Source organism: Eubalaena glacialis, chromosome 5 (assembly GCF_028564815.1).
Source record: "Eubalaena glacialis isolate mEubGla1 chromosome 5, mEubGla1.1.hap2.+ XY, whole genome shotgun sequence".
Taxonomy (NCBI): Eukaryota; Metazoa; Chordata; class Mammalia; order Artiodactyla; family Balaenidae; genus Eubalaena; species Eubalaena glacialis.
In genome coordinates this window covers 34,300,324-34,312,729 of record NC_083720.1, presented here as the reverse complement: position 1 = coordinate 34,312,729, position 12,406 = coordinate 34,300,324, and the positions used below count along the sequence as shown (strand labels likewise).

Here is a 12,406-nt window from a genome sequence, read left to right as displayed (position 1 = left end):
GCAACTGGTTCAGCTCTGCTTTTAGATAGCTCTTCCTATCTACCTTACACTTTGGCTGCTGTGGTCTTTTTGCTTTTCATTAAGTCTTTGCTGCTTTTGGACCACTAATCTAGAAGTGGCCTCTTCCTCCTCTGAATGCCTAACACAGTGTATCTCAGTCTTGGCACTGTTAATATTTGCAGGAGTCATCACAGAAATTAAGAGCAAAGTTTCTGAAGTCATTCAGATCTGGGTTTGAATCTCACTTCTGCCACTTAACAAATATTTGTCTTTGGGCACATAACTTAAATTCAATGTAATCATCTGTAAATTGGGATATATAGTAGGACCTAACACATGAAGTGGTTGTGAGGATTCAATGAAATAATGCTTATAAAGAAAGGACTTAACACAGTGTAAGCATTCAATATATTGGCTATCATCATCATCATTATTTTATATTGTATATAAAATATTGTTATTTACCTTTTAATGTGCAGACTTCTTACTTCCCACGTGGATAAAAACTTCTTTATGCATGGTGTATTAATCGTATCTTCTACTTTCTGTATTTTATGATATTTTGACATCTTAAAAAAGCTTCCTGGCCAAAGAAAGACACCGCTTGTAGGGCTAACCCACTCTTATAGAGGGCAAAGGACTCAGCTGGAATCACTTCTTTCATTTGCAAACCAACCAATCCTGGGTCTAGAGCCCCAGCCAGCTCCTTATTTAACTCTCACTCGTGAAGCCAATATTCCCTGCCCTAAAGCCTGCCAAGGCCAGGTACCAGGCAACCAGAGACTACCTCCATAGACCAAAGCCTGCTGGAATTATTCAAACTGGCTAGTCCTAAACGTTTTACCCTGCCCCAGCTCTTTCTATGGGATTTCTCACAGAAACTCCAATAAAGGCTCTGGCCTTGACTTTTCCCTTGCTCCTTTCTGCCAAATGACCAGAACTTAGTGATTCCCCTGTGGTCCTGCATGACATGCAGTGACCCCCTATCTAGGACCTGTGGGTATAATAAATTTCTTCCAAGCTTCTCTCTTTTCCTCCTGTGGCTGTACTGTCTGTACCATACCATACCCAGTATGGATATTCTTAGAACACATGGCTTGTATGATTCTTGTACTTACTTGTTGATATACTTCTAGGGGCTCACTGGGCCTATTGCATAGAGGAGGTAACTCCAGGCTCCTCTTCTCAATGTAGAACTATAATGTGGGGAGCTTGGGACATTTATGGTGTGTGGTCATAGATCAGGAAAAGGAAAATCCAGACGCTTCAACTAAAGACTACAGTAATAAAATTGAATTGGGAATTCATTCGAAGAAGAGACTGTAGCCTCCATGGGCATGTGTAAATGTAGTCTAAACAATTCTCCCCTACTCTTTGGGATGTTGCTTCTGACCCAAGACAATACTACTGAGGAACAATAGGCAGGTCTTAATTCTGGGCAGGCTCTTGTAGAAGCTGTTACAGTCTTTAATGTATTTATCATCAGCTTCTGGTATTTTTCAATTGTGAACTAAAAGTGAATTGTAGTTAAAGTAGCCTGAAGGGATATTAATTAGATTTTTCCCCTTAATCTTTCGAGAGGATGTCCTGTCAGCAATGAAGCATTTCACTGTTAATCAGAAAATCAGCTGCATAGGCTGGACTGTAGAAAAGATAAATCTCAAATCAGTCAATTTTGCACTTGTCAGCAGCTCAAGTGAAATATTTGGTGGAGTTAGGGTATAAAACTATTACCCAAGAGGAAGATTCTATTCCATTCATCACACATGTATTGAACTCTTACGTACTCGACACCGTTAGAGATTGCAAATGCAGAGAGGTTCTAAATTCAGATGGTTTGGGTTGGAATGCTGGACCTAACTATTAACATGGGTAAGTTTCTTTAACTTTCTATATTAGTTAGGGTAAAGGCCATGCTTCTGTCACAAAGAGATTCCAAAACATAGCAGCTTAAGTCAGATAGTCATTTATTTCTCTCTCTTAAAATAGTGCAGATGGGCTGTGCTGCACAAGATCTTTCAGGAACCCAGTTTTCCCCAGTTTTGCTCTGTGATGTTCCCTAAACATATTGTCTTCATCTGCCTCACTGAAGCGGGGTCACTGCCATGTCTTCATTCAAAGTCCCAAGGGAAATGGTCTAAGGCCAAGATTCAGAAATGAAACATATCACTTTCACTCACAACTTATTTGCCCAAACCCAGTGACAAAGGCAGAGCCAGCTGCAAGGGAGTCGGAAAGGGTTGTCTCTAGCAGGGCAGCCGTGTCCATCTTAAACTAGAGGTGCAGGTACCATTGGTAGAAGGTCAATAGCAGGAATGTTCACAATCTCTGCCACACCTCCTGGAACTTCTGTTTCTTTATCTCTAAAATGGGATTTATCATAGCATCTAACCCATAGGGTTGTATAAGAATTAAAACGAGAAAATGGAAGACAGGTTTTTAGCACAAGTGTCCAGAACATAGGTAATGTTTAATAAATGTTAGTGATTATTATATTAAGAAACAATACTTCATCTCCAATGTTTGCAGTCCATCAGTGGAGAAAATTACTTAAATCATTAGGGTTGTAAGAGCACATAGAAGGGTACAATTAATTTTATGGAGTGGAAAGAATAGGAACTAGAGGGAGGATTTGTAGCAGGGGTGACAGTTGAGCAAGTCCTTAAAAAAAAATAAACAGGATTTTGCAGGGCAGAAAAGGGACAGCAGCATATTCCAACAAAGTAAAGCAACAAGAGAAGGCTTGGCAATAAAGAAGTAGAACTAGGCAGTATTTTTCATCGTGTGATCCTTGAACCTCTTACTTTAGCATCATGTGGGTCTCGGCCAAGATATACAAAGTAAAACAGTTGGTCCTTGAAAACCGCTTTTTAAAAACTCTGCCCAGCATATTGTTATATGCCTCAAACTGGGTCAGAGCATAGAGATGCTAAGGCAGAGGGTGATGAATTTTGTGTGGATTACAAAGAACTATGCTGCCTATTTAATGAAAAGCTTTCTAGGTAAATAATATTAAGGGGTTTTAAACTACTAAAATAAAATGTCGCCATTTTCTATGCATTCAGTTCTAAGGTCAATCACCTTAAATTAACAAATGTAGGAACTGAGAACAGCTACGGTTATTAGCCAGTACCAAACTGAAGAATACACAAAATATTCCACAAAACAGGTGTGTGTTCACACAGATTTTGCCAACACAAAGCTGGTTCTGATATTTTGTAGCCTTTTTGAACACCAAGAAATATTTCTCATCATTGATAGAATAATGTGTCTTCCTAGATATTGCCACAAGCATATAAAAAAAGCATATTTTTCTGAATGCTAGTAGGTATACATGTAAGATAACAAAAAAATAACTGAACACATGTGATCACTATCTTAACTCTGCAGAGTTTTCCTAACAGAAGAACGGTTTTTGTTAAGATTTTTCATCATCTTTCAAATTTGAGTTGATAAAGAATTATCATATTTCTTTAGCGAAGACCCTAAGAATATTTTCTAAATAACCACTGTGAAATAAATTGGGATGAGTCATATCAGCAGAACAATAAATTCTAATCAATAGATCAAATTTTTATTTTAATTTAATTTTTCATTTTAACTTTAGTATTTTATAGAGCCACAAATGCAGTGTCATTTGAGTACACACATAATACATGCTATTAAAAACTGCAGAGAAAAGTTTTACATCCCACAGCTACCGTGACATAGGTGAAGCAATGTGAAAACTGAACAGCAAATTACATGGTACCATGCGGTTTTGTTACACTATTTGAACATCAGTTGTGCCATGTGCTGGACACAGAAAGTTCTCTGTTAAGACAGTCAGCGTAAGACGTAGAGAATGGACTTGAGGACATGGGGAGGGGGAAGGGTAAGCTGGGATGAAGTGAGAGAGTGGCATGGACATATATACACTACCAAATGTAAAACAGATAGCTAGTGGGAAGCAGCTGCATAGCACAGGGAGATCAGCTCAGTGCTTTGTGACCACCTAGAAGGGTGGGAGGGAGACTCAAGAGGGAGGAGATATGGGGATATATGTATATGTATAGCTGATTCACTTTGTTATAAAGCAGAAACTTAACACACCATTGTAAAGCAATTATACTCCAATAAAGATGTTTAAAAACAGGAGCGTAGCATGAAAAGTTTTCATCTCAACAAGGAGTTCTTTGTAATGTGCTGGGCCAATACAGTTTGTGATTTTTTTAAATACCAGATTCCTTTGAGTTATAAAAATAAATAATTTCATCTATATTTTAGGTGAAAGACAATACCTTTAATAGAGAAGAAAAACTATTTAGATCTTTAGAAAAGACTGTGAGGCACTGTGTGAAGAACATTTCATTCTGTCTTCAACACGTACAGGTGGGTAAGGCACAACTGTTTTCAGTGTTTCCACAAAAAGGTCTTGATGTCTCTGGTTATTATGAAGAGTAAATGTGACTGTTCATCATTTATGTGATGACGCTTATTGTATCAAATTTGGGAGGCTGCAAGCTGCTGGTGAAGGAAGCCGATATAAAGACTTGGGTTTTGCTCTTTGTTCCCTTACCTCTTCCATCCTTCCCCCAATCCAAATTGCCATATGGTGGGACATTTGTTCATATGATTGCCATGTAGGGCTGGACCATCAGCATGTTTTCTTTATAAAAGAGATGAGTTAATTCACGCAAAATGGCAGACCAGGCAGAAATGTGATTTGTTTGATTATACTAACATATCTCTTTCCAGTACCTGAAACACATATTTGCAAATTTAAGAGTAGCCCTGAAAGAAAAAAGAAAATCAAAAGGAGACATAACATAAAATTAGAGGAGTTAAAAAGTAAAAAGTGCATAATATAAATGCCCTAAAACCCACAAAAACCCGCATGTGCATCTTAAATTTAGCTATAGGCTACCTAGCAGCCAACCCAAAAAGGGGTATATGATCACACAATTCTAAGACAAACCACACACCTCTATTTATTTTATAACCAGTGTTTTGTAATGCCCCCTTTACAGTTCTGAATGAAATTCATAGATAATTTAACCTTAGGTAGGTAGGTATACATAAAAGAAAATCAATATCAAGGAAAACATGTTCTAACAAAATATTATGAACTACAATATGCAAATATCCCCACACAATCAGAGTAGAAGACAAAAACACCTCCACAAATTTCCAGTCCCCTAGGTTTTCCTGCCCTTGTTGAGAATCACTGACTTAGACAAACCAGCTGGAGTGCAGTATAATTATATTCAGTAGAAAGACCAGTCAGGAGTTTCTTCTGATGGATCTCATAAAGGGGACATAGTGTCCTTAACAACATCCTGACAATGGTCATGACTATGAGACATAGAAAGTTAGTAGAATTACATGTAAGTTAGTTAATAAATTGTTCCTTTCTATTTTCCAGTTTTTCTCTTGGATGTCTGTTTTGGAAGATGTTTGCACTCTTTGATAGACTATCACACCAACAGAAGATTAAGTTGACAGGCATAGTGATTTGGAGACAAGGTTCTATGTCACATAACCAACAAGCCACATTCTTTTCTTATTTATTAACTGATGCAAAGGCTGATTTTGCAGTCAGGTTTGCTAATCTCTTCCTAAAGCACTGCCTTCCGTGAAAGGAAAACCAAAACATAGCTATAACATGCAGAGAGCAGTGAGAACCCTGTCCCTGATACACTTTTCAAGGAGTCAGTGCCTCTTGGGAATATCTACAGAAAAGTCTTCCATTTCCACTAATTGATTCAGAAAAAGTATGAGCACGTTCTCTTAAAGAGAAGATTAAATTCACTAAGGAATACTAAAGACATAAATCAAAGAAGAGTGATTTTCAAAATAAGAGATCTGTAAGAATTGAATGATGAAGAATGGCCAAAGAGGGAATTTAAGATGGACTCCACTTAATAAAAGAGGGTGTCAAGGGACAGGACAGGCATAAAGATGCAGACGTAGAGAATAGACTTGAGGACACGGGGAGGGGGAAGGGTAAGCTGGAACGAAGTAAGAGAGTATCATTGACATATATACACTACCAAATGTAAAATAGATAGCTAGTGGGAAGCAGCCGCATAGTACAGGGAGATCAGCTCGGTGCTTTGTGACCACCTATAGAGGGGTGGGATAGGGAGGGTGAGAGGGAGACACAAGAGGGAGGAGATATGGGGATGTATGTATATGTATAGCTGATTCACTTTGTTATAAAGCAGAAACTAACACACCATTGTAAAAGCAATTATACTCCAATAAAGACGTTAAAAAAAAAAAAAAGAGGGTGTCATACCTACGGAGCAGTATGAGAAAGTGACATGGGGGAAAAGTAAGGAAATAGATTGTTATAGGTAACCTGATTGTACAAAGTGTTCATAAAATTTTTTCCTTCCTTTTTTTCTTTTTCTCTCAGTGGTAATAGTTATGTTGATGAAGTGCACTTTTGGGATACATTTAATTGTACTGACTTCAGAACTTTGCCCTTTTGGTAACTTTGTTCTTGGGTTTCAGGATGCCGTGCCTTTAGCTCTGCAGAGTGTAATGGAGCTCCAAGAGATTTCACACAACAAAGATGAGGAGGAGAGGGGCTATTCAGAGGCTCCAAGTAATGCCCCAAATCCCTCTGATGACTTTGTAAGTTATTTATACCCGCAGATGAATGCAAATGAAATAGTAGCGTTAAGAGAAAAGCTGCTTTTCACTTACTTTTTTGGAGTTAAAAATAAAACATACACTAAAGCAAATACTAATGTAAAAATTAGTAGATTTAAACAGGAGATTTTTTTAATCACTAAATATTTTGAAGTGGATTAGTGAGGCTTTTACTATAATCAAAATTTAAGAGGGCTCCAGACTGTGTTTCTAGGGTAGTCAGTGTCTGTGCAGCTTTTAAAATCAATATTTAGTTTAAGTCTGCATATGGTGTATCAGGGATTTATTAAGTTAGAAAGATGTGATTTTCTTAGAGGAGTCTCTGGAAATGCCTAGAGTTTTTACGTGAGGAGCAAAGATACTTTCTGAGGATGTGACTTTTATTAACATATTATTCACTGGAAAGTAAGGCCTTCCTATTCAGAAAGTGCTTTATTTGAGTCATATATTATATCTTCTGTTCTGTGGGAAAATATTTGTTTTCTGAGAGTTCTGTAAAATATACAGAATCATAAAACATAGATTGGGAATCATTAAAAACATGCTTGAGCCAAGAAAGTATTTGGGTGGCAAACCAGTCTGAGTAATACTAATTTAAATTTAGTATCTTGTGTTCCATAGGTATTATTATTTCATAGTAGTATTTTAAGTATTATGTAAAAGATATAATAGACTCCATCATCTTGAAGATCCTTGAAACTGGCATTTTTGTAATGGTGTTATTGGCATTTGGGGTCAGACAAATCTTCATTGAGTGACCCTTGTATTGGAGGACGTTTAGCTTTCCTACCAGGCTCTAAATCCCAGTAACGTCCCCCATCTCATATTTCCGAATCCTGGGAAGGGATACTGCGACAGTGCCCACTCCAGTAGAAAAATACCCAGAAGCATCTAGCTTTCCTGGCACTGGGGAATGGAAAGTCACGATTACATCTGAACTAACATGGTAGATTAGATGGATGAGAGGGAGGAAGGGAGAAGAGAGAGAGGGAGAGAAAGAGAAAGGAGAAAGTCAGTTTTTACAACATGTTAAATAGAAAAAGTGTGCCTAGTTCTTTATATGTTTTCTGGGCTTAATTACAGTAAGCACATTTTAGAAAAGTCCTTAAGGGTTTGCTCTCTAGCTTAATTCTGACATTAGTTAAGGTAATAACTATTTCTTGAACACCATGAAGAGCATGGTATATAGCTTCTCCTTCATCAAGCATACCCCAGAACTTGACAGAATGAAGAAGGAAGGTGTCCTTCCCTACCCTACCTTGCATAAAACCGCAGGATGATAAATTATGCTAAATTAAAATAATTATCAGAAAGCTCAATATAAAAGTACCTTTTTATGATAAGATATATTGAACTCTTTTTAAAAATCAAATATTAAGAGCTCGAATCTATCTAAAGGCAGAGCAATTGTTTTTATCTAATCATGAGAGGTACCTATCTACACGTTTTGTATAGCACAGAATATTAGAATAAAATCCGATTCTTATTCATTCCAACCATAATTCCCAGGTACAGATGAACTGGTTCATGTCTGTGGGTCATAGGACTTATATATTATAATTATATTGTAATTTTGTAATTAGATTACCTGTAGAATTCAAGTATGTCACAAACACAGTAATTTATCCCAGAACAGTAAACAGATTCTTTGCTTAGTTGAAGGACTCATTAAATAGTCGGCAGGTATATAATGATTATTTTATAAGCTAGACATCAAATTTAATCTGTGTTGGCTATTGCTGGTGCCAATAAGAGATTGGTCTCCCTCCTCTTCTAGATTTCCCATGAGTTCAGACAAAGTTACTAGAGGTCACTTAATTAATACAAGCTGCTGCTCAGATGCTGATTCCCTAGAACATCTTTCAGGGTACAAAAGAGAAAACTACTTCCAAATTGCCATAACATAATCATGACACCCAAGCATATATGATAAATTTGGGCAGTCAGCAAACGTAAGATACTAGTGTACTTCAGAATAGAGGGGAGGAAAGAGAAATAGAAGAAATTAAATCTAGGGTGCTCAGTTGCTGGCATGGAGTTAGGCATTAATACAATGTTCATTTTCAATGACTCAGACCAAAAAATATAACAATTTAGGACACAGAATCAGCATCAGCTTAATCTTTCAAAGTATTTAAAGAGGAAGCAATAACTCTCTGGTCATTTCTATAACAGGAACAAAATACCTGTAATAAGGGGGGACTATCTGTATAGGGGATAGGATTCCACTACCAAAATCAACCACCAGGGTAGCCAGGGAATTGGGGTAGATGTGGGAGGAGTAAGATACAGCCTCTCCTAAGACCAATTGTCTTCCTTTTATTACTAGCAAAGGAAGGGAATGATATGTGAATAATTTATGCAGTCTTGGTAGTCAAAGGTGGAGATTACCCACTAGCCCATGTTCTGGAGAAGTTCCAGTTGGCTCTGGGATTAGAAAGAAGGGGAAGGGGAAAGTGTTGAGCGACGTGACCCCACTGACAAAACCAACCAACGGCTGTAGAGAGAAGGGTGGAGCATAGTTTGGGTGTGCAGGTTTCAGCTTTTGTATTCTTCTTCCTGTTCACTCTTCAGGTTCAACGTTAGAGTCTAGAGTTGCTGTTTTAAGTCCTTGAACAGGTTTAGCTAGACAACAAAATGATCCCATGCTCTTTCAACTTGTCCAGATACTTTCCTGCCTTCCTTTGTGTTCCTGCAGGGAGGAAGGAAGCCTACTGATAACAACTCCAGACGTGGTATTGGGTGTTCCTCCTTCTGTGATGGGATTGTTTTGCTCTTTTGGCAGGCAGCTCATTTACAGAAGCTTGTCCTGACGCCCCTGTCAGCCCTGCTGTCCCTATTCCCAGGGCCCCAGAAGCTAATCCAGAAACGCTATGACAAACTTCTGGACTACAACAGCCACCTGCAGCGGGTGGCGGCGGATGAGTCGCTCTTGGCCAAAAGGGAATATGAGGCCCTCAACGCCCAGCTTGTGGAAGAGCTCCAGGTGTTCAACCGGGCCGCGCGGAAGATTCTGTTGAACTGCCTGTGCAGTTTCATCACCCTCCTTAGGGACCTGATGCTCGTGGCCCAGAGGGTTTATTCCACGGTGGTGCCGGTAAGCACAGCACGTGCACTTGGCTACCTTGGCCTACGGAATCCGTCAGAAAGCACACCGTGCAAAGCAGCCTGCTCATAGCGTGCCTGACTGTGGTGCATGTGTGTGGTTTCTGTGTTAGCTGACGCCAGTCAGAGAATGTTCTGGTCCTCATCCCTCTTCTCCACAGGAAGGTGAAATCAATTTTCCTAGTGCTGCTGTGCTGTGACTTATACACTTGGAGCTCTTTTTGGAAATTCCTTTTCAAACACCAAACGTCTTTCAGCTTTGCTCCCCTCATTGAGGGAACCAATGTAGCTCCATCTGCCTGACGCTATGTTGAAGCTTATCAACTTATATTTTGTATTCTCTTCCCATTCAACCGTTTTTAAATGTTTACCATGACTGAGACATGGATCCAAAAATAAGGCCATCTCAGTGTAATGACAGAACTAGGATATCAGTCAAACCAGTCTTTGTTTTGCTTTTGTTTTCCTCCAAGGAAGAGAAGCCTGATGTGTGTGTGGAAAAAAAGAAATATATATATATGTATATATCTTAGCTTTCCATTAGGTATGATTTTAGAACTATTTTCCTTTTTTTAAAAAGATTTATTATTTATTTATTTCTTGGCTGCCTTGGGTCTTAGTTGCAGCGCACGGGATCTTCATTGAGGCATGCAGGATATTTTGCTGCAGCGCACGGGCTCTTTGTTGTGGTGCGCGGGTTCTCTCTAGCTGTGGCATGCGGGTTTTCTCTTCTGTAGTTGTGGCACGTGGGCTCTGTAGTTTGCGGCACATGGGCTCTCTCGCTGAGGCACGCAGAGCTCAGTAGTTGTGGCGCGTGGGCTTAGTTGCCCTGCGGCATGTGGGATCTTAGTTCCCTGACCGGGGGTTGAACCCGCATCCCCTGCATTGTAAGGCGGATTCTTTACACTGGACCACCAGGGAAGTCCTTATAATTATTTTCTGAAGAGGAAGAAAGATATTTACAACCTAATATCAATTTTTTAAAAATCAGCTTCGTTTCTTGGCCCTTCATTTCAAGTGTATTACTTATCATTCAGCTCATGTGATATTTAATGGACAACATTTGGAGGAAAATTAATTGTCCCTACTTTACTTTTTATTGTATATTTAATTAACTTTTAACTTATCCTCTGAATTAAATTAAGTTGAATAAAGAGGTGCTACATTTACTTGGCTCAAAAGGAAGAACTATATAAAAATATGTAAGCAGTCCCATACTCATTCTGTCTCCAAACCACTCCAACTCCTGCTCTCACCCCCACTGATATTAGTTCATTTTTATATACTTAGAGTTTCTTTGTGCCATTAAAATTAAATGCAAATATATATTTTTATTTCCTACACAAACTAGCAAACTATAGTACCATTCTGCAACTTGCTTTTAACATCCATGTCAGTACATAGAGAGCTTCCTCATTTCTTTTACAGCTGTATATTAGTCCACTGCATAGTTGTACAATTCTGGACATGTGGCATAAACAGAATTATACAACATGTGGTTCTTTGTGAGTGTCTTCTTTCACTTAGCATAATGTTTTCAAGTTCCATCCATGTTGCAGTGTGTTTCAGAACTTAATTCTTTTTATTGCCAAATAATATTACATTGTATGGATATGTCACATTTTATTTGTCCATTCATCAGTTGATGAACATTTAGGTTATTTCCACTTTTTGGCTATTATGAACAATGCTGCTATGAACATTCAATGTCTTAGTGGATGTATGTTTCCATTTCTCTTGGGTATATACCTAGGAGTGGAATTGCTGGATCATATGGTAACTCTATGTTAACCTTTTGAATAACTGCCAGTCTGTTTTTCAAAGTGGCTGCACTATTTTACATTCTCAACAGCAATGATTGAGGGGTCCAGTTTCCTCACATCTGTCTTTTTTATTATGGCTATCTTAGTGGGTATGAAGTGATATCTCATGTGGTTTTGATTTGCATTTCTCTGATCAGTCCCCTATTTTTAAACTTTTAAAGTTGAAGTGTAACTTAAAAGATTATATACAGTAAAATAAAAGAAGGAACCTTAAAACACCCAGTCTTCAAAGGGACAAGGGGAAGGAGTAGCTATAGGAATGTGTAGAGAGAGCTAAGTGAAAAGGTTTATCTGACAGGATCTGTGACTATCAGTCAATACTACAGAAAGCAATAAATACTAAAGAAATTTATTGGGAAATAAATATCCTTATCTCACTTTCCTCCCTTATTCTGATTTCCTATGGGTGCTTCTCATTGCAAGAACCCATCTGGAAACCAGAGTGCAAGGAAGCTGTTGATACACTCTATACTGGTCAGCCTTCCAGAGCACAGAGCAGGATGGAAATGGAAAAAGAATAAATTTGAAAAAACAAACAAAAGACATTCAGCACACAAAGTGAATGCTGGTTAGAGTTCAGCAATACAACTCTATGATTATTTTTTCTTTTATGTATAGCTTTTTTGTTTTTCTTAAAGTTAATAATTGTGTTTGTCTTTTTTTGGCTGCATTGGGTCTTCGTGCACGTGGGCCTTCTCTAGTTGTGGCAAGTGGGGGCTACTCTTCATTGCAGTGCATGGGCTTCCACTGTGGTGGCTTCTCGTTGCAGAGCATGGGCTCTAGGCACGCGGGCTCAGTAGTTGTGGCCCACGGGGCTTAGTTGCTCCACGGCATGTGGG

The 12,406-nt window shown here is 38.6% G+C and overlaps 1 protein-coding gene across 1 annotated transcript in view; it reads left to right on the top strand.

Moving 5' to 3' along the window:
* Nucleotides 1–12,406, top strand: part of ARHGEF38 (Rho guanine nucleotide exchange factor 38) — a 145,864-nt gene that overhangs the window by 120,537 nt on the left and 12,921 nt on the right. The window contains exons 8-10 of the mRNA XM_061191193.1: nucleotides 4,267–4,371; nucleotides 6,499–6,621; nucleotides 9,425–9,736. Coding sequence (XP_061047176.1) covers nucleotides 4,267–4,371; nucleotides 6,499–6,621; nucleotides 9,425–9,736 — 540 coding nt within the window. The remainder of the gene's footprint in view (nucleotides 1–4,266; nucleotides 4,372–6,498; nucleotides 6,622–9,424; nucleotides 9,737–12,406) is intronic.